At 48.9% G+C, this 25,413-nt stretch overlaps 1 protein-coding gene across 1 annotated transcript in view; it reads left to right on the forward strand.

The window, feature by feature from the left end:
• LOC139230265 (uncharacterized) overlaps nucleotides 1-25,413 on the forward strand; it is a 209,895-nt gene that overhangs the window by 109,585 nt on the left and 74,897 nt on the right. The window contains exons 5-6 of the mRNA XM_070862095.1: nucleotides 5,967-6,053; nucleotides 12,537-12,623. Coding sequence (XP_070718196.1) covers nucleotides 5,967-6,053; nucleotides 12,537-12,623 — 174 coding nt within the window. The remainder of the gene's footprint in view (nucleotides 1-5,966; nucleotides 6,054-12,536; nucleotides 12,624-25,413) is intronic.

Raw genomic sequence — 25,413 nt, forward strand, 5'->3', positions numbered from 1 at the left:
ACACTGGTAAGAGACCACCTGAAGCCAGCGAGCAGTCTACACATGGCTAGACACAGGTTCTACAACTACAGACGCTGTGTGGGCCAGAGCATACCCGACTTCGTGGCGGAACTTCGGAGGTTTCTAGTTTATGAGTTCTCCGATGAACTGAGGAGAGAAATGCTGAGAGACTTTTTCATTGAAGGAATAGGCCACGCAGGCATATTCCGAAAGCTCATAGAGACCAAGAACCTGACCTTAGAGGCAGCAGCACTAGTTGCACAGACATTCTTGGTAGGGTAAGAAGAAACGAGGTTGATTTACAATGCAGGTACGACAACTAACAAAATATTGGAACAAGAAGTTCACAGCACTAAACAAGCTGCTACCCCCACACACAGACAAAACCAGGAGAACAGGCTCTTGACAGCAGGCAGAAGCCATCAAGGGCCACAGGAACGGCCGTTCACACCTCATCAACCCACAATGCGAGCAATCAACTACAAACTGAGAGAAACTCAAGAGAGATCAGCCAGATGCAGCTCATTCTTTGGGAACTCTTTGAACAATGGAACAGGTCTGTGCTGGAGATGTGGGGGTGGGCACTCGTCAAGGGGATGTCGATTTCAGCAGGTTGTTTGCAGAAATTGTGAATATACAGGGCATTTGGCCCGCATGTGCAAAAAAACGGTGGGGACAGTACCCGGGACACTGGTATACAGCGGGTCAACACGATCAATGGCCGCTGCTCCTACAACAGGACGCCTCCTATAATGATGAGGGTTATACTCAACTGGATATCTGTCAACATGGAGCTGGATACGGGAGCAAGTCAATCTCTCATGGGCGCTCAACAATTTGAACAACTGTGGCCACATAAAAGAGACAGACCAAAACTCACAAGGGTCGACACCAAACTAAGGACCTATACCAAAGAAATCGTACCAGTCCTCGGCAGCGCCATGCTCTCTGTCACACACAAAGGGACAGTGAACCGACTTCCCCTGTGGATTGTCCCGGAGACCCCCCCAGCACTGCTGGGGAGAAGCTGGCTGGCAAAACTAAACTGGAAATGGGATGATGTCCATGCCATGTCATTAGAGGAACGGACCTCCTGCTCAACAGTTATAAAGCGATTTGAACATCTCTTTCAGCCAGGTGTGGGCACTTTCAAAGGGGCCAAAGCCAAAATCTACATCACACAGAATGCTAGACCGGTCCATCACAAGGCCAGAGCTGTACCCTATGCGATGAGGGAGAAGATTGAACACGAACTAGATAGGCTTCTGCGGGAAGGCATTATATCACCTGTGGAATTTAGCGACTGGGCAAGTCCCATCGTCCCAGTCATGAAGCCTGATGGATCCGTACGAATCTGTGGGGACTACAAATCTACCATCAACAGTGTCTCCCTACAGGACCAGTACCCGCTGCCCAGAGCGGAGGACTTATTTGCCACATTGGCTGGAGGTAAACTTTTCTCAAAATTAGACCTCACATCTGCGTATATGACGCAAGAATTGACCGAGGAATCCAAGCTACTTACCACCATCAACACACATCGAGGACTTTTCATGTACAATCGATGCCCATTCAGCATCAGGTCGGCAGCTGCCATATTCAAGCGCAACATGGAGAGTCTGCTCAAGTCCATCCCGGGGACGGTTGTATTTCAAGACGACGTACTTATCACGGGCAGGGACACTGACTCCCATCTCCGTAATTTGGAGGAAGTACAAAAGCTGTTGGATCGGGTAGGCCTACAAGTCAAGAAATCCAAGTGCCTGTTTCTCGAACCCGAGGTTGAATTTTTGGGCAGAAGGATTGCCGCTGATGGAATCTACCCAGGCCCCAGAATGTCTCAGAACTGCGCGCCTTTCTTGGGCTACTCAATTACTTTGGGAACTTTATGCAGAACTTAAGCACACTGCTGGAGCCTCTCCACGTGCTACTCAGGAAGGGGTGCGATTGGTTTTGGGGGGACGCCCAGGAACGCGCCTTCAATAAGGCACGCAACCTTCTGTGTTCCAACAGTGTTTTGACTTTCTTTGACCCAGGTAAAAAGCTAGTTCTCACATGCGATGCGTCAGCGTATGGGGTCGGGTGCGTTTTGCAACATGTCAAAAGTGCGGGCAAATTACAACCCATAGCTTATGCCTCCAGGTCGCTTTCGCGGGCGGAGCGCAGGTATGGAATGGTAGAGAAGGAGGCGCTCGCGAGCGTGTACGGTGTCAAAAAGATGCACCAATACCGTTTCGGGGCCAAGTTCGCGTTAGAAACCGACCACAAGCCCCTCACGTTCCTCCTATCCGAGAGCAAGGCAATAAACGCCAACGCCTCGGCGCGAATTCAACGGTGGGCACTCATGCTGGCGTCCTACGACTATACCATAAGGCACAGACCAGGCACAGACAACTGTGCCAAAGTGCTCAGCAGGCTACCCCTGGCGACCACGGAAGGGTCTGACGAACAGGACTGTGAGATAGTCATGGCAATCAATGCCTTTGAGTCCACAGGTTCGCCCATGACGGCTCGTCAAATCAGAGCCTGGATGGCCAGCGTCCCCACGTTATCCTTAGTAAAAAGATGTGTCCTAACCGGTGACTGGGCAGAGGCTTGCGATGTCTGCCCCGAGGAATTAAAACCCTTTCACAGGCGCATGCATGAGCTATCACTACAAGCAGACTGCCTGATGTGGGGCAGCCGAGTAGTCATGCCTCTGCGAGGCAGAGAGGCATTTGTCCGGGAGCTCCACCGCGAGCACCGGGGATCGTTCTCATGAAGGCCATAGCCAGATCCCACGTCTGGTGGCCTGGTATTGACGCGGACAAGGGTCACTGCAGACCCGCTTGTCTTGCATACTGCTGAGTTACAGGACAAGACCCCACACACTCACAGGGGTGTCGCCTGCTGAACTCATGATGAAAAGAGGTCTTAAGACCAAGTTATCTCTTGTACACCCGGATTTAAGTAATCATGTTGAATACAGAGTACCATGATCGTGCAACTGTGTCACACAAAATTTCTGTGAATGGTCCTGTATATGTGTTGAATTATGGTCAGGGTCCCAAATGGATCGCTGGTACGGTCATGGCCAAGGAAGGCAACAGAGTATTTGTTATTAAGCTCAAGAATGGGCAAACTTGCAGGAAACACATGGATCAAACAAAGCTGAGGCACACAGACAAGCCAGAGCAGTCGGACAAAGAAACTGTCGAAGACCAACCGACCTACCAGCAGCCTTCAGTGGACTCAAGGGTCATCAGTGAACCCGGAATTTCCATCACGGACTTGTTCAATAAAAATGGACTTGCAATTCCTGACATGGCCACCATCCAGCCACCAGCCACAACAGACTCCGAACATTCACCCAAGGCCAGAATCGAACTGAGACAGTCAACCCAGAAACGTAAAGCACCGGACCGTCTCAACCTGTGAAAGACTGTGATAAGAATGTTCCCGATAAGAATGTTGGGGAAGTCCAGAACCAGGGGTCACAGTCTAAGGTTAAGGGATAAGCCATATAGGACCGAGATGAAGAGAAACTTCTTCACCCAGAGAGTGGTGAACCTGTGGAATTCTCTACCACAGAAAGTTGTTGAGTCCAGTTCGTTGGACATATTCAAAAGGGAGTTAGATGTGGCCCTTATGGCTAAAGGGATCAGGGGATATGGAGAGAAGGCAGGAGTGGGGTACTGAAGTTGCATGATCAGCCATGATCATATTGAATGGTGGTGCAGGCTCGAAGGGCCGAATGGCCTACTCCTGCACCTATTTTCTATGTTAAGATCTCAGAGGGGGGTATTGTCATGTATGTACATTCTGTTTGTAGTCACCAGATGGCGTCATTGTTGGAGGCCACTGAGCAGCACGCACATGGTGCTGCTCAGGTATAAAAGGCCAGCCATTTTGAGAGTCAGGCACTTTGGGCCTAAATAAAGCAGAGCCAATGTTGTACCTTGCTTAGTTAAACAATACTCAGTTTGTACCTTTATTGCCTACATAACACTTTCTTTCTTTCTTTCTTTCTTGCTTGCTTGCTTTCTTTCTTGCTTTCTTTCTTGCTTTCTTTCTTTCTTTGTAGCTTTCTTTTTTCTTTCTCTCTGCCCCTCCATCCCTCACTCTCTGCCTCTATCCATCTCTCTCTCACTCTCTGTCTCTCTCTTTCTGCCCCCTCTCTCTCTGCCCCTCCCCCTCTCGCTCTGTCCCTCACTCTCTGCCTCTACTCATCTCTCCCTCACTCTATCCCTCTGTCTCTTTCTCTGCCCCTCCTCCCTCTCTCTGTCCCTGCCCCTCTTTCTCTGTCCCTCCCCCTCTCTCTGCCCCTCCCCCTCTCTGTCCTTCCCCCCCCTCCAGCTCTCTGTAATCCCCCTCTCACTCTGTCCCTCATTCTCTGCCTCTATCCATCCCTCCCTCACTCTCTGTCTCTCTTTCTGTCCTCCCTCTCTCTGTGCCTCCCCCTCTTTAATGTATGTACCTGTGAATATGATCACAGTTTTGTAGGCCTTCCGCGAGAGGTGGGCGGCGGAGGGACTGGAGTGCATCATCACTCCTGGCAACCAAATTTTAATTTGAGTTTAAGTTTCATTAAAGTTTACAATGTTAATTTGTGGGTTCTAGTGCCCTAATCAAAAGGGGGCATTTGATTTAACTTTCAACAAAAATTGCTCCCGTGCAATCGGTTTTTAAGTCAGTTCACGGGCTCCCAGGCCGCCTGTAATTCCTGCAATCTGGAAGAGTCCGTGTTCCATGTTTATGTGGAGTGTCTGAGGTTACAGCACCTGTTCCACGATTTGAAATTCTGGTTGCACTTCAGTCCCATACTCCTGATCTTTGGGCACCCTGTGCGGAGGGGAGCGGGCAGGTCGGAAGGCCTCCTTGAAGGACTGCTCCTGGGCCTGGCCAAGGTGGCCATCAACCTGTCCAGGCAGCGGGCGGTCGAGGGTATAGTTCAGCCCGACTGCCTGCCTCTCTTCTGCGTTTACGTTCAAGCCAGGGTGTCCCTGGAGATGGAGCACGCGGTGTCCACCGGTACGCTTGTGGCCTTCCGCGAGAGGTGGGCGCCGGAGGGACTGGAGTGCATCATCACCCCCGGCAACCAAATTTTAATATGACCGAATTTTGTTTAAAAAGTTTTATTGGTTAATTTATCGGTTCTAGTTCCCCTTAAAAGGGGGCACTTGATTCATTGTTTTACCAGAATAGTTGTAGAGCTGTTGAGTTGGGAGTCGCTTGGCCAGTCATGTAATGTTCACAAGACTCAATAAAACCCCAGCCAGATGGGTTCAGGGGATCCACGATGAGTCAAGTGGTTGTGAGCCTGGTGGATGAACTGGTAAAGTGTAGTGTGATTGTTAAACCTTTTGCTAATAAACCAACTAGTTCTTAATAGCAATGTGTTTCTATAAATTCTTAAGCAAAGAACCCATGAATCAAATACATTACACCTTCCACATTGAAGGTTCTTTTGAGATATGGGGGTGGGTCCTTCGAGCTCGGGGTAGGCCGGGGCTGAGGAGGTCAAGGACACCTTGCGGGGCCTGGGGAGGGTGGACGTACCCACAAGAAGTTCGTAGAGACGAACATTTTTGAAACTTACCTGGACTTCTACCGGCCAATTGTCCCCTCCCACCATGGTCCCGCTGTCGGGCATTGGACCGCGCGGGACTCCCCGTGACTTGATGTTAATATCACATTGCGTCTTGTGCCTGACTTTAGCGGGAGCCTGGTCCAGGGCCTGAATCACCAGCGTTAATAGTGCAATGGGGCGGGTTGGACGGCAGGATTTTGAATTTCACAATTTAACCCCTCGTCCCGACCCTTTGCTGCCGTTGGGCGGGCGATAAACCCGGGGCCACTGTCTGTGCACTTTCCGCTGAGGTTACGATGGCCCATCGGGAGAATTCCCGCAGAATGTGCTCAGGGGTTTTTAGGAGAAGGGGAGAGGAAGACAGAAAAGATTCATGGTGTGCAATGTTCCCTTCTAGACTGACCGAGAAATCTCACAGCAGCCTTTATCCAGCCTGCTGAGCAACAAAGGCCGAGAAGTGCCCTCAGCCACTAAATATGAAAGGGTAAGTGCCGTATATTATAGTGTCTTCTATTTGGGCTGGATTTTCGACTTTGATGATTTTGGGGCGGTAACGGCAGCGGTGTGGTAAAGTTAGCGCCCGGGAACAGTTTGCGCCTCAGTCAGTAACATTGGGGAGCTGAGCCCTGAGTCAGGGGGCGCAGCGCTAAGGGAGCCCATGTACACCTCTCTTGGGCATTAGTGTGGGAAACTCCCGAGCTAAAGAGCCAGACCGGGAGGGCTCTGAGAGACGCCTGCGGGGGGGGGGAAATAGCACAAAAACATTCCCAATACATTGCCCACGGCATCACAACATAAATCGCAAAAGAAATGAAAAGAATAAACAATCACCTTTACCTCAGGAGTCCATTACCCACCTCTCCGCTGTCGGTATAGATTCCCCGCCCTGGTTTGTACACCGGACACAGCTCTTCCGGGCGGTGCTGCTCCGCGCCGTCGCTAAACCAGACCCGAGGATCGCCGCGGGGCGCTGGAGGCTGACCGCCCGCCCAGGGCACCTCACCCCCGCCATTGCCGCCGCTCTGGGGCGAAAAACGGAACGCAAAGGACTGGAAAGTCCGCCCCAAACTTTATGCCTTACGCATGCTTTAGGGCATTCCATGGAATCTGGGGAATGAATATGACACTGGTGTGGTGGGCAGGTTGTCTACTTTAAGACTAGTTTCAGTGTATAGAAACGTAGAAACATAGAAAATAGGTGCAGGATTAGGCCATTCGGCCCTTCGAGCCTGCACCACCATTCAATAAGATCATGGCTGATCCATCAGTACCTCTTTCCTGCTTTCTCTCCATACCCCTTGATCCCCTTAGCCGTAAGGGCCATATCTAACTCCATCTTGAATATATCCAATGAACTGGCCTCAACAACTCTCTGCGGCAGGGAATTCCACAGGTTAACAACTCTCTGAGTAAAGAAGTTTCTCCTCATCTCAGTCCTAAATGGCTTACCCCTTATCCTTAGACTGTGTCCCCTGGTTCTGGCCTTCCCCAACATCGGGAACATTCTTCCCGCATCTCACCTGTCCCGTCCCGTCAGAATCTTATACGTTTCTATGAGATCCCCTCTCATCCTTTTAAACTCCAGTGTAAAAAGGCCCAGTTGATCCAGTAGCTCCTCATATGTCAGTCCAGCCATCCCTGGAATTAGTCTGGTGAACCTTCGCTGCACTCCCTCAATAGCAAAAACGTCCTTCCTCAGATTAGGAGACCAAAACTGAACACAATATTCCAGGTGAGGCCTCACCAAGGCCCTGTACAATTGCTCCCCGAGCTATGAAGGCCAACATGCCATTTGTCTTCTTCACCACCTGCTGTACCTGCATGCCACCTTTCAATGGCACCCAGGTCTCGTTGCACCTCCCCTTTTCCTAATTTGCCACCATTCAGATAATATTCTGCATTCGTGTTTTTGCCGCCAAAATGGATAACCTCACATTTATCCATATTATACTGCATCTGGCATGCATTTTCCCACTCACCTAACCTGTCCAAATCACCCTGCAGCCTCTTAGCATCCTCCTCACAGCTCACACCGCCGCCCAGTTTAGTGTCATCTGCAAACTTGGAGATATTACACTCAATTCCTTCATCCAGATCATTAATGTATATTGTAACGAGCTGGGGTCCCAGCACTGAGCCCTGCGGCACTCCACTAATCACTCACTCCCATTCCAAAAAGGATCCGTTTATCCTGACTCTCTGTTTCCTGACTGCCAACCAATTCTCTATCCATGCCAGTACATTACCCCCAATACCATGTGCTTTGATTTTGCACACCAATCTCTTATGTGGGACCTTGTCAAAGGCCTTTTGAAAGTCCAAATACACCACATCCACTGATTCTTCCTTGTCCACTCTACTAGTTACATCCTCAAAAAATTCCAGAAGATTTGTCAAGCATGATTTCCCTTTCATAAATCCATGCTGACTTGGACTGATCCTATCACTGCTTTCCAAATGCGCTGCTATTTCATCCTTAATAATTGATTCCAACATTTTCCCCACTACTGATGTCAGGCTAACCAGTCTATAATTACCCGTTTTCTCTCTCCCTCATTTTTTTAAAAAGTGGTGTTACATTAGCTACCCTCCAGTCCATAGGAACTGATCCAGAGTCGATAGACTATTGGAAAATGATCACCAATGCATCCACTATTTCTCGGGCCACTTCCTTAAGTACTCTGGGATGCAGACAATCAGGCCCAGGGGATTTATCGGCCTTCAATCCCATCAATTTCCCCAACATCATTTCCCACCTAATAAGGATATCCTTCAGTTCCTTCTCCTCACTAGACCCTCGGTCCCCTAGTACATCCGGAAGGCTATTTGTGTCTTTCTTCGTGAAGACAGAAGCAAAGTATTTGTTCAATTGGTCTGCCATTTCTTTGTTCCCCATTATAAATTCACCTGATTCTGACTGCAAGGGACCTACGTTTGTCTTCACTAATCTTTTTCTCTTCACATATCTATAGAAGCTTTTGCAGTCAGTTTTTATGTTCCCTGCAAGCTTCCTCTCGTACTCTATTTCCCCCCATCTAACTAAACCCTTTGTCCTCCTCTGCTGAATTCTAAATTTCTCCCAGTCCTCAGGTTTGCTGCTTTTTCTGGCCAATTGATATGCCTCTTCCTTCGATCTAACACTATCCTTAATTTCCCTTGTTAGCCACGGTTGAGCCACCTTCCCTGTTTTATTTTTACTCCAGACGGGATGTACAATTGTTGAAATTCATCCGTATGATCTATAAATGTTTGCCATTGCCTATCCACCGTCAACCCTTTAAGTATCATTTGCCAGTCTATTCTAGCCAATTCACGCCTCATGCCGTCGAAGTTACCTTTCCTTAAGTTCAGGACCCTAGTTTCTGAATTAACTGTGTCACTCTCCATCTTAATAAAGAATTCTACCATATTATGGTTACTCTTCCCCAAGGGGCCTCGCACAACAAGATTGCTAATTAGTCCCTTCTCATTACACATCACCCAGTCTAGGATGGCCAGCTCTCTAGTTGGTTCCTCGACATATTGGTCTAGAAAACCATCCCTAATACACTCCAGGAAATCCTCCTCCACTGCATTGCTACCAGTTTGGTTAGCCCAATCTATATGTAAATTAAAGTCACCCTTGATAACTGCTGTACCTTTATTGCACACATCCCTTATTTCTCGTTTGATGCTGTCCCCAACCTCACTACTACTATTTGGTGGCCTGTACACAACTCCCACCAGCTTTTTCTGCCCTTTGGTTTGGTATTCCGCAGCTCCACCCATATCGATTCCACATCATCCAAGCCAATGACCTTCCTTAATTTCCTCTTTAACCAACAACACCACCCCGCCTCCTTTTCCTTTCTGTCTATCCTTCCTAAATGTTGAATACCCCTGGATGTTGAGTTCCCAGCCTTGGTCACCCTGGAGCCATGTCTCCGTGATGCCAATTACATCATATCTGTTAACTGCTTTCTGTGCAGTTAATTCGTCCATCTTATTCCGAATACTCCTCGTATTGAGACACAGAGCCTTCAGGCTTGTCTTTTTAACACACTTTACCCCTTTAGAATTTTGCTGTAATGTGGCCCTTTTTGTTTTTTGCCTTGGGTTTCTCTGCCCTCCACTTTTACTATTCTCCTTTCTATCTTTTGCCTCTGTCTCCCTTTTATTTCCCTCTGCCTCCCTGCATAGGTTCCCATCCCCCTGCCATATTATTTTGACTCCTCCCCAACAGCACTAGCAAACACTCCCCCTAGGACATTGGTTCCAGTCCTGCCCAGATGCAGACCGGAACCAATTTGTACTGGTCCCACCTCCCCCAGAACCGGTTCCAATGCCCCAGGAATTTGAATCCCTCCCTTCTGCACCACTCCTCAAGCCACGTATTCATCGGAGTTATCCTGAGATTCCTACTCTGACTAGCACGTGGCACTGGTAGCAATCCTGAGATTACTATTTTTGAGGTCCTACTTTTTAATTTAGCTCCTAACTCCCTAAATTCGTCTCGTAGGACCTCATCCCGTTTTTTACCTATATCGTTGGTACCTATATGCACCACAACAACTGGCTGTTCACCCTCCCTTTTCAGAATGTCCTGCACCCGCTCCGAGACATCCTTGACCCTTGCACCAGGGAGACAACATACCATCCTGGAGTCTCGGTTGCGGCCGCAGAAACGCCTATCTATTCCCCTTACAATTGAATCCCCTATCACTATCGCTCTCCCACTCTTTTTCCTGCCCTCCTGTGCAGCAGAGCCACTCACAGTGCCATGAACTTGGCTACTGCTGCCTATCCTTGATGAGTCATCCCCCTCAACAGTACCCAAAGCGGTGTATCTGTTTTGCAGGGGGATGACCGCAGGAGACCCCGTTGGTCACCCGTTCCCTATCTGGCTGTGTACCCTTTACCTGCGGTAAGACCAACTCGCTAAACGTGCTATTCACGTCATTCTCAGCATCGTGGATGCTCCAGAATGAATTCACCCGCAGCTCCAGTGCCGCAATGCGGTCCGTCAGGAGCTGGAGGTGGATACACTTCCCGCACACGTAGTCGTCAGGGACACCGGAAGCGTCCCTGAGTTCCCACATAGTACAGAACGAGCATAACACGTGTCCGAGCTCTCTTACCATGATTTAACCCTTAGATTAACTTAATTGGGCAACAACAATGCTAAAGGTTACTTACTGATAAAGAAAAAGAAAAACTACTTGCCAATCACCAGCCAATCACTTACCCCCTTGGCTTTGACGTCACCTTTTGATTTCTTTCTACTTTTTTGCCTTCTCCCTGTAGCTGCACCTAGAGGCCTTTTTATAGGCCTCTCCGATGCACACCCGAGCCCCTCCGACTCACCACGAACTCCCGAGCCTCAGCGACGCGTTGGGCCTTTTTATAGGCCTTTCCAACGCACTTCCCGAACCTTTCTGACTCACCACGAATGCTGTCAGTGCAACAACAACTTACATTTATATAGCACTGTTAACACAGTAAAACGCCCTAATGCGCTTCTCACGTGCGTTATCAGACAAAATTTGACATTGAGCCAGGCTTGGTCATAAAGGTAGGTTTTAAGGAGCATTTTAAAGGAGCAGATAGTTCATAGACATTTACAGCACGGAAGGAGGCCATTTCGGCCCATCGTGTCCGTGCTGGCCGACAAAGAGCTATCCAGCCTAATCCCACTTTCCAGCTCTTGGTCCGTAGCCCTGTAGGTTACGGCACTTCAGGTGCACATCCAAGTGCTTTTTAAATGTGATGAGGGTTTCTGCCTCTACCACCCTTTCAGGCAGTGAGTTCCAGACCCCCACCACCCTCTGGGTGAAGAAGGTTCTCCACAGCTCCCCTCTAATCCTTCAACTGATTACTTTAAATCTATGCCCTCTGGTTGTTGACCCCTCTGCTAAGGGAAATAGGTCCTTCCTATCCACTCTATCTAGGCCCCTCATAATTTTATACACCTGAATAAGGTCCCCCCTCAGCCTCCCCTGTTCCAAAGCAAACAGCCCCAGCCCGTCCAATCTTTCCTCATCGCTAAAATTCTCCAGTCCTGGCAACATCAGTGATTTGCTGATGCCAAGCTTGGGTTTCTGAGACCTGTAGATTTTAGCATGAAGGGAAGACTGAGGTAAGGGGCTTGCAGCTCATAAACCAAAGCGTGTGTTTGACTGAATCAGAGTTAACATCTTCACCAAGTTCATAAGGATCAGCAATTTAGTCAAGAAAAAAGACCTGCATTTATATCGCGCCTTTCACGATCATCGGGCGTCTCAAGCGCTTTACAGCCAATGAAGCACCGTTACTGTTGTAATGTGGAAAACGCAGCACCCAATTTGCGCACAGCAAGCAATGTGGTAATGACCAGATAATCTGTTTTCGTGATGTTGATTGAGGAATAAATATTGGCCCCAGGACACCGGGGATAACTCCCCTGCTCTTCTTCAAAATAGTGCCCTGGGATCTTTTACGTCCACCTGAGAGAGCAGACAGGGCCTTGGTTTAATATCTCAACTAGAAGATGGCACCTCCGACAGTGCAGCACTCCCCTAGAATGTCAGCCTGGATTTACGTGCTCAAGTCTCTGGAGTGGGACTTGAACCCACAACCTTCTGACTCAGAGGCGAGGGTGCTACCCACTGAGCCACAGCTGACACTAGTAAATGGAACTGTTAGGCCAGTTGGAGAGTAATCTTACACGGGGAGAAATCTACCCCATTTCAGTGGCGTCTCGCTGTGCTGTATTTGACTTGTGGACAAGTGGCAGAGCTCCCATCCCTTGACGTGTGAGTCGTGAATATATCCCGAGAATTGCAGCTCAGGAAAGAAAAACAGCCACTGCGGCCTGGAGGGGAGAAAGCTGAGGCAACTAACAAGGGAGGGGAAGGGACAAAATCTCCATTAGGTGGAAGAGAACATGCTTAGAACAGGTATATAAGAATGACCTTTGTTAAACTCCTAAAGGTGAACCCTTTACTTCCAGACTGACAGAAGCCTCGCTAAACAGACCTCCTCAAACTCACTGAAAACCAACGACAAACATCGATACCTAACTCATCAATACGATAAGGTAATTATTTCTTAAAACTTGGCTGAGCTTTCTCCGCCCGAAAGAGTTAAATCTTACCTGGGTACCAGCGACTCTCAGAGAACTTGCCCCCTGGGATTTGGGCAGGTGTGAAACTGGACAGTGATTGTTGACGGGCTGCTCCATCAGGGGTTAGAGGTCACGATAGCCGCGCCTGCTCCTTTCCTTACCTGACATCCTCATACATGCACAGAAGGAGGCCATTCGGCCCATCGTGCCTGTGCCAGCTCATTGAAAGAGCTGTCCAGTTAGTCCCACTGGCCTGCTCTTCCCCCATAGCCCTGCAGTTTTCTCCCCTTCAAGTATGTATCCAATTCCCTTTTGAAAGTTATTGCCGAATCTGCTTCCACCGCCCTTTCAGGCAGCGCAATTAAAACAACATTCTCTTTATCTCCCCTCTGGTTCTGTGCCCCCTAGTCAGCCACCCTCCTGCCAGTGGAAACAATGTATACTTATTTACTCTATCAAGACCCCTCATAGCACCTCAGCTCGTCCCTCTCCCCCGCCCTTTCCCCAAAGCCCTGCAAATCTTTTTCCTTCAGGTACTTATCCAACTCCCTTTTGAAAGCCGTGATTGAGTCTGCCTCCACCACCCTCTCAGGCAGCGCGTTCCAGTGAACCACTCGCTGAGTAAATAGTTTTTTCTTATGTCGCCATTGGTTCTTCTGCCAATCACCTTAAATCTGTGTCCTCCGGTTCCCGACCCTTCTGTCAATGGGAACAGTTTCTCTCTATCTACTCTGTCTCGGCCCCTCATGATTTTGAACACCTCCATCAAATCTCCTCTCAACCTTCTTTGCTCTAAAGACAACAATCCCAGCTTCTCCAGTCTATCCACTGAAGTCCCTCATCCCTGGTGTTGTGTATGGAGAAAGAGTCAGACTGAATACTGAGTGCTCAAAGTAACGTGTGACCTCAGTCTTTTATTGCAGGTCTCCAGAGTGCCTCTCCAACCTGTGAAGCCTTCTTAAATACCTGTGCTCCCAAGGGGTTATCCCCTTGGGACTCCAAGGGATGAGCCTTCTGGTGGCTATACAGAGTAAATACAAGTCCACATATATAACAACATTCTCCCCCCCCCCAAAGTCAATAGTGTAATTATTTACAATGTGAGTCGATCTGGGGCCCTTCTTGCCCTGGTTGATCGTCTCGGTGTGAAAGCTGGTGTTGAATCATTTGTTGGGCCCTCGCTGGGCTGCTGTGTTGCTGGCCTTGCTGGGCTGCCTGGTGTGTTGGACCTTGCAGACCTGCTGTGGATGATGGGTTCTGCTTCGTGGTCAACCATGGTGTCGGTTGCCACTGGTGTGTATGTTTGGGGATCAAAAAAGGTAGGGTCCAAAGTGGGTTGCTCAGGATAGTCCGTGAATCTGAGTTTGATTTGGTCCAAGTGTTTCCGGTGAATGAGTCCATTTGAAAGTTTGACCCGAAACACCCTGCTCCCCTCTTTGGCCACGGCAGTGCCGGGAAGCCACTTGGGATCTTGTCCATAATTTAAAACAAATACAGGATCATTGATTTCAATCTCGCATGACACATTTGCGCTATCATGGTATATGCACTTTGTTGAAGCCGCCTGCTCTCTACCTGTTCATGTAGATCAGGGTGAACTAATGAGAGCCTTGTCTTAAGTGCTCTTTTCATGAGTAGTTCAGCAGGTAGGATCCCAGTGAGTGAGTGGGGTCTCGTGCAGTAGCTAAGCAAGACTCGGGATAGGCAAGTCTGCAGTGAGCCTTCAGTTACCCTCCTCAAGCCTTGCTTGATGGTTTGCACTGCTCTCTCTGCCTGACCATTGGACACTGGTTTAAACGGGGCAGATGTGACATGTTTGATCCCGTTACGGATCATGAATTCTTTGAACTCAACACTGGTAAAACATGGCCCGTTGTCGCTCACCAGGACATCGGGTAAGCCGTGTGTGGCAAACATGGCCCGCAGGCTTTCAGTAGTGGCAGCGGACGTGCTGACATTATCTCACATTCAATCCACTTGGAGTACGCGTCGACAAACACAAGGAATATTTTACCCAAGAACGGGCCTGCATAGTGACGTGTACCCTTGACCATGGTTTGGAGGGCCAAGACCATAAACTTAGCGGCGCCTCCCTGGGTACATTGCTTAACTGCGAGCGTGTATTACATCTGTGAACGCAGGACTCTAAGTCCGCATCGATACCGGGCCACCACACGTGGGATCTGGCTATCGCTTTCATCATTACGATGCCTGGGTGGGTACTGTGGAGGTCATTGATGAAGGTGCCTCTCCCCTTCTTGGGAACCACTACTCAATTGCCCCACTGAAGGCAGTTTGCCTGGATAGACATTTCATCTTTGCGCCGCTGGAACGGCTTTATCTCTGCATTTCTGCTGGGACACTGGACCCAGCTCCCGTGAAGCACACAGCTTTTGACTAGAGATAATAAAGAGTCCTGGCTTGTCCAGGTTTTGATCTGCTGGACAATGACTGGTGATTGCTCACTCTCAAATGCTTCCATAACCATGGCTAGATCTGCAGGCTGTGCCATTTCCACCCCCCGTGGTGGGCAATGGCAGCTTACTGAGAGCATCGGCGCAGTTTTCCATGCCTGGCCTGTGGTGGATGGCATAGTTGTATGCGGACAATGTGAGCGCCCATCTCTGGATGTGGGCCGATGCGTTGGTATTTATCCCTTTACTCTCGGAGAACAGGGATATAAGTGGCTTATGGTCAGTTTCCAATTCGAATTTTAGCCCAAACAGGTATTGATGCATTTTCTTTACTCCATAGACACACGCTAACGCTTCTTTTTCAATCATGCTGTAGGCTCTCTCAGCCTTAGACAGACTCCTGGATGCATAAGCAACTGGTTGCAGTTTCCCGAAATCATTGGCTTGTTGCAATACACACCCGACACCATATGACGACGCATCACATGCTAGTACCAAACGTTTACATGGATCATACAACACAAGCAATTTATTTGAGCATAACAATTTTCTCACTTTAACAAGTGGCTTTTGCCCCAAACCCATTCACCCCCTTTTGTAGTAAGACATGCAGTGGTTCTAGCAGTGTGCTGAGACCCAGTAAGAAGTTACCAAAGTAGTTCAAGAGTCCCAGAAACAACGGCAGCTTCGTCACGTTCTGTGGCCTCGGTGCGTTCTCGATCGCCTCAGTCTTCACATTGGTGGGCCTGATACCGTCCGCCAAAATCCTCCTTCCCAGGAACTCCACTTCAGGTGCCAGGAAAACGGACTTCGAGCGTTTTAACCTGAGCCCCACGCGGTTGAGTCGACTAAGAACCTCCTCCAGGTTCTGTAGATGCTCGACTGAGTTCCGACCTCTAACCAAGATGTCGTCCTGGAAGACCACAGTGTGCGGGACCAACTTCAGCAAACTTTCCATGTTTCTCTGGAATATCGCCGCCGCTGATCGGATTCCAAACGGGCATCTGTTATAAACAAAAAGACCTTTGTGCGTGTTGATGCAGGTGAGGGCCTTCGATGAGTCCTCCAGTTCCTGCATAATGTAGGCTGAAGTCAGATCCAGCTTCATGAACGTCTTTCCTCCCGCCAGTGTTACAAAGAGGTCGTCGGCCTTTGGTAGTGGGTATTGGACCTGCAGGGAGAAATGATTGATAGTTACTTTGTAATCGCCACAGATTCTGACGATGCCGTCTCTCTTGAGGACTGGGACAATAGGACTGGCCCACTCGCTGAACTCGATCGGTGAAATGATGCCCTCTCTTTGCAGCCGGTCTAGCTCGATCTCTACCCTTTCTCTCATCATGTACAGTACTGCTTTCGCCTTGTGATGGATGGGTCGCGCCCCCGGAATTAGCTGGATCTGCACTTTTGCTTCTTGGAATTTCCCGATGCCTGGTTCAAACAGCGAAGCAAATTTGTTTAAGACCCGGGCACACGAAGTGTCGTCAGTGGGCAATAGCGCTCGGACGTCGTCCTAGTTCCAGCGTATCTTTCCCAGCCAGCTCCTGCCGAGCAGTGTGGGACCATCACCTGGCACCACCCAGAGTGGTAGCTTGTGCACCGCTCCATCGTAGGAGACCTTTATGGTAGCATTGCCGATTACAGGAATCAGTTCTTTCGTGTAAGTTCTTAATTTCGTGCGAATTGGAGTTAAGACTGGCCTTGAGGCCTTGTTGCACCACAACCTTTCAAAAGTATTTTTGCCCACGATGGACTGGCTCGCGCCTATGTCCAGCTCCATTGACACCGGGAGTCCATTTAGTTCAACATTCAGCATTATCGGGGGACAATTCATGGTAAATGTGTGCACCTCATGTGCCTCTGCCTGAGGCTCAGTTTCATTGTGATCCTCCTCTGCAACATGGTGGTTTGCATGTTTAACAGGCTTTGCAGCTCGCCTGCACACTCGTTGGAGGTGTCCCATTGTTCCACAGCTCTTGCAAACGTATCCTTTGAATCGGCATGAATGGAGACGATGATCACCCCCACAGCGCCAACAAGGTGTTAATGGCCTTGCAATCATCACCCTTGATGGTGGACTCTGAGTCATCTGCAGACGTGTAGCTGCAGGTATGTATGACCTGCTCTATACGTTACGATTCGAAAACAACATCACTTTGTTCACAGTACTTGGGTCCTGAGAGACTTGCTTCGTATTGTCACTGGTGGCAATGAAAGCCTGGGCTATCGCTGTGGCCTTACTCAAGGTTGGGGTCTCTACAGTCAAAAGCTTGCGAAGTATGGTTTCGTGGCCAATGCCAAGTACGAAAAAGCCTCTGAGCATGTGCTCCAAATATCCTTCAAATTCGCAATGTCCTGCACAGCATCTTAGCTCGGCGATATAACTCGCCACTTCCTGGCCTTCAGACCTTTTGTAGGTATAGAACCAGTACCTCGCCATCAGAACGCTTTCCTTCGGGTTCAAATGCTCTCGGACCAGTGTGCACAAATCGTCGTACGATTTCTCCGTGGGTTTCGCTGGAGTGAGCAGATTCTTCATGAGACCGTACGTTGGTGCCCCACAGACGGTGAGGAGGATCGCCCTTCGTTTGGCAGCGCTCTCTTCCCCATCTAGCTCGTTGGCCACGAAGTATTGGTCGAGTCGCTCCACAAAAGTTTCCCAATCATCTCCCTCTGAAAATTTCTCCAGGATGCCCACTGTTCTCTGCATCTTTGGGTTCGCTATCTGTATCTCGTCGCCAGTTGTTGTGTATGGAGAAAGAGTCAGACTGAATACTGTGAGCTCAAAGTAAAGTGTGACCGTAGTCTTTTATTGCAAGTTTCCAGAGTGCCTCTCCAACCTGTGAAGCCTCCTTAAATACCTGTGCTCCCAAGGGATCCCATAATCCGGGGAATGAGCCCTCTGGTGGCTGTACAGAGTAAGTACAAGTCCACATATATAACACCTGGAACCATTCTGGTAAATCTCCTCTGTACCCTCTCCAAGACCTTGGCATTCCTCCTAAAGTGTGGTGCCCAGAATTGGACACAATACTCCAGCTAAGGCCTACTAGTGCTGTAGAAAGGTTTAGCATAAATTCCTTCCTTCTGTGCTTTCTGCCTCTATTTTTTAAAGCCAAGGATCCAGTGTGCTTTTTTTAAGCAGTCTTTTCAAGGTGTCCTGGCACCTTTAAATATTTCTGTACGCAACTGCTATGTATGCAATAAAGGTACAAACTGAGTACTTTTTAACTGAACACCCTTGTCTCTGCTTTATTACGGCCCAAAAGTGTCTGACTCACAAAATGGCTGGTCTTTTATACCAGAGCAGCACCATGTGCCTGCTGCTCAGTGGCCTCCAACAAAGACACCATCTGGTGGCTACAAACAGCATGTACATACATGACAGCAGCTCCCTCCAGTTTTCTCTGTTCCTGCCCCCATTTTAAAACTGTACCATTTAGTTTATATAAAGAAAGATCAAAATAATTGGATTTCTATAGCGCCTTTCACAACCTCAGGACATCCCAAAGCACTTTACAGCCGCATGAGGAACTTTTTGAAGTGTAGTCACTGTTGTAATGCAGGACACGCGGCAGCCAATTTACGCACAGGAAGCTCCCACAAACAGCAACGTGGTATTGACCAGATAGGTAGGGATTTAGGCACCCCCTATTGGCCACATGATAAGGGAGTGGGTGAGGGGTTGGTGGTGTGGCCCTGTGGGAAGTGCCACTTGCTGCAGAGGAGCCACTCAGCCAGTGGCCATGTGAGGGGCAGCGTGCCCCTCCTTCTCCTTTGGCACCATGGTCCCAGGGGACTGTCTTACACAAACTCTGTGGGCCCAGTGGGGCCATTCCGGAGCGGGGCCAGATCAGTGCAGACACACTCCGCTATGGGGCCGGGCGAAGCTTTAAACATCGATGAGAGAGATCGGCAGATAAACCGCGTCTACCTCATCTTATTAAACCCGTTACAGGTGAGCGAGTAATCGGCGCGGTCTCGGCCTGTAAGACCATCAGCAGGCCAGGACCATGAGAGGGAGCAGCGTGTGGCGGCATACCACTGCAGGGAGCAGCGCATGTTGCTGCAGGAGGGCGACAGCTGACTGCACTGCGGGCAGGTACAGCAAGAACGGCGAAGGAGCGGCAAGAGTTGTAGTGGGACGTGATCAGGGCCCAGGAGAGGCGTGAGTTCGGGGACCAGAAGAGCCGAGGGCCCAGGGGCAGCACGGGCCCAGCCCACACTGCGATATGTGTGCACGCACTAGGTCTGTGCAGCAGAACTGGTCTCCAGTCGTCTTGGTTAATCCTTGCCACTGGACCAAGACCTAGCTCTGTCAAGCCCGTGTGGTGGCTGGTGTGCAACGGTCACCTCACGTTAAGAAAATCCACGCACAGGCATCTTCCACCCTTCAACATATAGTTCAGGACCTGGAATAATAGGTCTTTCATTGAAAATAATGAGAAAGGACTAATTAGCAATCTTGTTGTGCGAGGCCCCTTGGGGAAGAGTGACCATAACATGGTAGAATTCTTTCTTAAGCTGGAGAGTGACACAGTTAATTCAGAGACTAGGATCCTGAACTTAAGGAAAGGTAACTTCGATGGTATGAGGCGTGAATTGACGAGAATAGATTGGCAAATGATACTTCGGTGGTTGACGGTGGATAGGCAATGGCAAACATTTAAAGATCACATGGATGAACTTCAACAATTGTACATCCCTGTCTGGAGTAAAAATAAAACGGGGAAGATGGCTCAACCTGTGGCTAACAAGGGAAATTAAGGATAGTGTTAAATCCAAGGAAGTGGCATATAAATTGTCCAGAAAAAGCAGAAAACCTGAGGACTGGGAGAAATTTAGAATTCAGCAGAGGAGGACAAAGGGATTAATTAGGAGAGGGAAAATAGAGTATGAGAGAAAGCTTGCCGGGAACATAAAAACAGACTACAAAAGCTTCTATAGATATGTGAAGAGAAAAAGATTAGTGAAGACAAATGTAGGTCCCTTGCAGTCAGAATCAGGTGAATTTATAATGGGAAACAAAGAAATGGCAGACCAGTTGAATAAATACTTTGGTTCTGTCTTCACGAAGGAAGCCACAAATAACCTTCCAGAAGTACTAGGGGACCGAGGGTCTAGTGAGAAGGAGGAACTGAAGGATATCCTTATAAAGCGGGAAATTGTGTTAGGGAAATTGATGGGATTGAAGGCCGATAAATCCCCGGGGCCTGGTAGTTTGCATCCCAGAGTACTTAAGGAAGTGGCCCTTGAAATAGTGGATGCATTGGTGATCATTTTCCAACAGTCTATCGACTCTGGATCAGTTCCTATGGACTGGAGGGTAGCTAATGTAACACCACATTTTAAAAAAGGAGGGAGAGAGAAAACGGGTAATTATAGACTGGTTAGCCTGACATCAGTGGTGGGGAAAATGTTGGAATCAATTATTAAAGATGAAATAGCAGCACATTTGGAAAACAGTGACAGGATCGGTCCAAGTCATCATGGATTTATGAAAGGGAAATCATGCTTGACAAATCTTCTGGAATTTATTGAGGATGTAACTAGTAGAGTGGACAAGGGAGAACCAGTGGATGTGGTGTACTTAGACTTTAAAAGGCTTTTGACAAGGTCCCACACAAGAGATTGGTGTGCAAAATCAAAGCACATGGTACTGAGGGTAATGTACTGACGTGGCTAGAGAACTGGTTGGCAGACAGAAAGCAGAGAGTCGGGATAAACGGGTCTTTTTCAGAATGGCAGGCAGTGACTAGTGGAGTGTCGCAGGGCTCAGTGATGGGACCCCAGCTCTTTATAATATACATTAGTGATTTAGATGAAGGAATTGAGTGTAATATCTCCAAGTTTGCAGATGACACTAAACTGGGTGGCGGTGTGAGCTGTGAGGAGGACACTAAGAGGCTACAGGGTGACTTGGACAGGTTAGGCGAGTGGGCAAATGCATGGCAGATGCAGTATAATGTGGATAAATGTGAGGTTATCCACTTTGGTGGCAAAAACACGAAGGCAGAATATTATCTGAATGGCGGCAGATTAGGAAAAGGGGAGGTGCAACGAGACCTGGGTGTCATGGTTCATCAGTCATTGAAAGTTGGCATGCAGGTACAGCAGGCGGTGAAGGCGGCAAATGGTATATTAGCCTTCATAACTAGGGGATTTGAGTATAGGAGCAGGGAGGTCTTACTGCATTTGTACAGGGCCTTGGTGAAACCTCACCTGGAATATTGTGTTCAGCTTTGGTCTCCTAATCTGAGGAAGGACGTTCTTGCTATTGAAGGAGTACAGCGAAGGTTCACCAGACTGATTCCCGGGATGGCTGGACTGACATATGAGGAGAGACTGGATCAACTGGGCCTTTATACACTCAAGTTTAGAAGGATGAGAGGGGATCTCATAGAAACATATAAGATTCTGACAGGACTGGACAGGTTGGATGCGGGAAGAATGTTCCCGATGTTGGGGAAGTCCAGAACCAGGGGACACAGTCTAAGATAAGGGGTCGGCCATTTAGGACTGAGATGAGGAGAAACTTCTTCACTCAGAGAGTTGTTAACCTGTGGAATTCCCTGCCGCAGAGAGTTGTTGATGCCAGTTCATTGGATATATTTAAGAGGGAGTTAGATATGGCCCTTACAGCTAAGGGGATCAAGGGGTATGGAGAGAAAGCAGGAAAGGGATACTGAGGTGAATGATCAGCCATGATCTTATTGAATGGCGGTGCAGGCTCGAAGGGCCGAATGGCCTACTCCTGCACCTATTTTCTATGTTTCTATGTAACACCTGTGAACTCATCTGTTTTCAGCGTGGAAGCAAGTCATCCTCGTTTCAAGGGACTGCCTATGATGATGATGATTAGGGTCTATTAGGGCTAGGGGGAGTTTAGATAGTGGGAGTGGGGGGGAGATTGAGGGTGGATCATTGTCGGATGGCAGGGTAAAGTTGATTTGGCAGGGGAGCTCCCGAGGGAGCTGCCACCCTGGTGGCCACCTTGTCCATGCCGGGAGATCTCAGAGATGCACTGATCGTGACCATCTTTAAAAATGGGGACAAGTCCAACTGCAGCAACTACAGAGGAATCTCCCTGCTAGTAGCCACTGGGAAAGTCGTCGCTAGAATTTCCTCAACCATCTTCTCCCTGTGGCCGAGGAACTCCTCCCGGAGTCACACTGCGGATTTTGTCCCCGACAGGGCACAATGGACATGATCTTTGCAGCACAACAGCTGCAGGAAAAATGCAGGGAGCAGCGCCAGCCCTGATACATGGCCTTCTATGACCTTACAAATGCCTTTGACACTGTGAACCGCGAGGGTCTATGGAGCATCCTCCTCCGTTTCGGATGCCCCCAAAAGTTCGTCAACATGCTCCACGACGACATGCAGGCCGTGATCCTTACCAACGGATCCATTACAGACCCAATCCACGTCCGGGCCGGGGTCAAACAGGGCTGCGTCATCGCCCCAACTCTCTTCTCAATCTTCCTCGCTTGCCTCACAGTCAACAAGCTCCCCGTTGGAGTGGAACTAAACTACAGAACCAGTGGGAAGCTGTTCAACCATCGTCGTCTCCAGGCCAGGTCCAAGACCACCCCAACCTCTGTTGTCGATCTACAATATGTGGATGACGCCTGCGTCTGCGCACATACAGAGGCTGAATTCCAGGATATAGTCGATGTATTTACTGAGGTGTACGAAAGCCTGAGCCTTACGCTAAAGATCCGTAAGACAAAGGTCCTCCACCAGCCTGTCCTCGCCACACAGCACTGCCCCCCAGTCATCAAGACCCACAGCACGGCCCTGGACAAAGTGGACCATTTCCCATACCTCGGGAGCCTCTTATCAACAAGAGCAGACATTGATGAGATTCAACACCGCCTCCAGTGCGCCAGTGCAGCCTTCGGCCGCCTGAAGAAAAGAGTGTTCGAAGACCAGGCCTTCAAATCTACCTTCAAGCTCATGGTCTACAGGGCTGTAGTAATAATGTATGGCTCAGAGACATGGACCATGTACAGTCGACATTTCAAGAGAAATACCACCAACGATGTCTCCGCAAGATTCTACAAATCCCCTGGGAGGACAGACGCACCAACATTAGTGTCCTCAACCAAGCCAACATCCCCAGCATTGAAGCACTGACCACACTTGATCAGCTCCGCTGGGCAGGCCACATTGTCCACATACCAGACACGAGACTCCCAAGGCAAGTGCTCTACTCAGAACTCCTTCACGGCAAACGAGCCAAAGGTGGGCAGAGGAAACGTTACAAGCACACCCTCAAGTGCATCATCCCCACCAACACCTGGGAGTCCCTGGCCAAAGACCGCCCTAAGTGGAGGAAGTGCATTCAGAAATCAAGCACAGGCAGCGGAAAGAGCGTGTGGCAAACCTTGCCACCCACCATTACACTCAACGACTATCTGTCCCACTTGTGACAGGGACTATGGCTCTCGTATTGGACTGTTCAACCACCTATGGACTCATTCTAAGAGTGGAAGCAATTCTTCCTCGATTCCGAGGGACTGCCGATGATGATGATGAATGAACAGATAATCTGTTTTTTTGTTATGTTGATTGAGGAATAAATATTGCCCCAGGACACCAGGGATAACTTCCCTGCTCTTCTTCGAAATAGTGCCATGGGATCTCTTACGTCCACCTGAGAGAGCAGACGGGACCTGGGTTTAACATCTCATCCGAAAGACGGCACCTCCAATAGTGCGGCGCTCCCTCAGCACTGCACTGGGTGTGTCAGTCCAGATTATTGTGCTCAAGTCCCTGGAGTTGTGAACCCACAACCTGCTGACACACTATTACTGTATAAAATATTTAATGACTGAATGGAAACCTTGGTTCATTTTGTTTTTCAAATCTCTAACCAATTAACCAATTATAGTGTCGCCATTGCCACCCCGGCTGAACACTGACCAGGGATTGAATCCTGGGACCTTCAGTTCAGTTCTGTAGTGGACAGTATATTTACCATAGAAGAACTTCACTAAATATTTACTTGTGTCACTGTATTCAGCCGTGGCTCAGCGGGTAGTGTTTACAACATCACCAACACACACACGCACTACAAGATGGCTCTAGAGGAACTTGTCACGTGACCTTGGAATTCAGAAGAATGAGAGGTGATCTTATCGAAATGTATAAGATTATGAGGGGGCTTGACAAGGTGGATGCAGAGAGGATGTTTCCACTGATGGGGGAGACTAGAAGTAGAGGGTACGATCTTAGAATAAGGGGCTACCCATTTAAAATAGAGCTGAGAAATTTCTTCTCTGAGGGTTGTAAATCTGTAGAATTTGCTGCCTCAGAGAGGTGTGGATGCTGGGACGTTGAATGAATTTATGACAGAAATAGACAGTTTTAATATGTCCTTACTAGACAGTATAAATGCACACGAGGCCCATACTAGAGAGAAGGTCACTCTGTGACCAGTAACCTTTATTTGCCAACACTGAAGTGGAGAAGATGGGTGGAGCTTCCCCTTTTATACCTGAAAGTCCAGATTAGGAGTGTCTCCCACAAGTTCACCCCCTTGTGGTCAATGTTCTCAAGGTGTACAACTTAGGTCAGTTTATACATGGATTACAATGATAGTTGAATACATGACATCATCTCCCCCCCCAAAGTCTTATTGGGATCACAGATTAAGTCTCTCTGGTGGTTTACGCTCCCTTGTAGAGCGCCTGAGTTGGGGTTTCGGTTGTTGGGCACTGGCCTGAGTGTCTGCTGTTTGCAGTGCCTCAGGCCTGTCCGGACAGCCCACAGTGACTGGGCTCTCCTCCACTTGGTTCCGGTGTTCAATCACCTGTGGTGGAGTGAACTCTACAACGTGTTCTTCCTCTGCTTCTTCTATGGGGTTGCTGAACCTCCTTTTTGTTTGATCCATGTGTTTGCAGCAGATTTGTCCATTGGTAAGTTTAACTACCAGAATCCTATTCCCCTCTTCGGCAATCACAGTGCCTGTGAGCCATTTGGGCCCTGCAGCGTAGTTGAGAACAAAGACAGGGTCATTGACATCAATACATTGCGTCCTCGCATTCCTGTCATGGTAGTCACATTGTGACCGGCGCCTGCTCTCAACAATTTCTTTCATGGTGGGGTGTATAAGGGATAACCTGGTTTTGAGCGTCCTTTTCATTAGCAGCTCTGCGGGTGGAACCCCTGTGAGCAAGTGTGGTCGGGATCTATTGGCCAACAGGAGGCATGATAAGCGACTTTGTAGGGAACCCCCTTGGATTCTGAGCATCCCCTGTTTGATTATCTGCACTGCTCGTTCTGCCTGGCCGTTTGAGGCCGGCTTGAACGGTGCCATTCTGACATGGTTGATACCATTTCCT

This window comes from Pristiophorus japonicus, chromosome 19 (genome assembly GCF_044704955.1).
Source record: "Pristiophorus japonicus isolate sPriJap1 chromosome 19, sPriJap1.hap1, whole genome shotgun sequence".
NCBI classification, from domain to species: Eukaryota; Metazoa; Chordata; class Chondrichthyes; family Pristiophoridae; genus Pristiophorus; species Pristiophorus japonicus.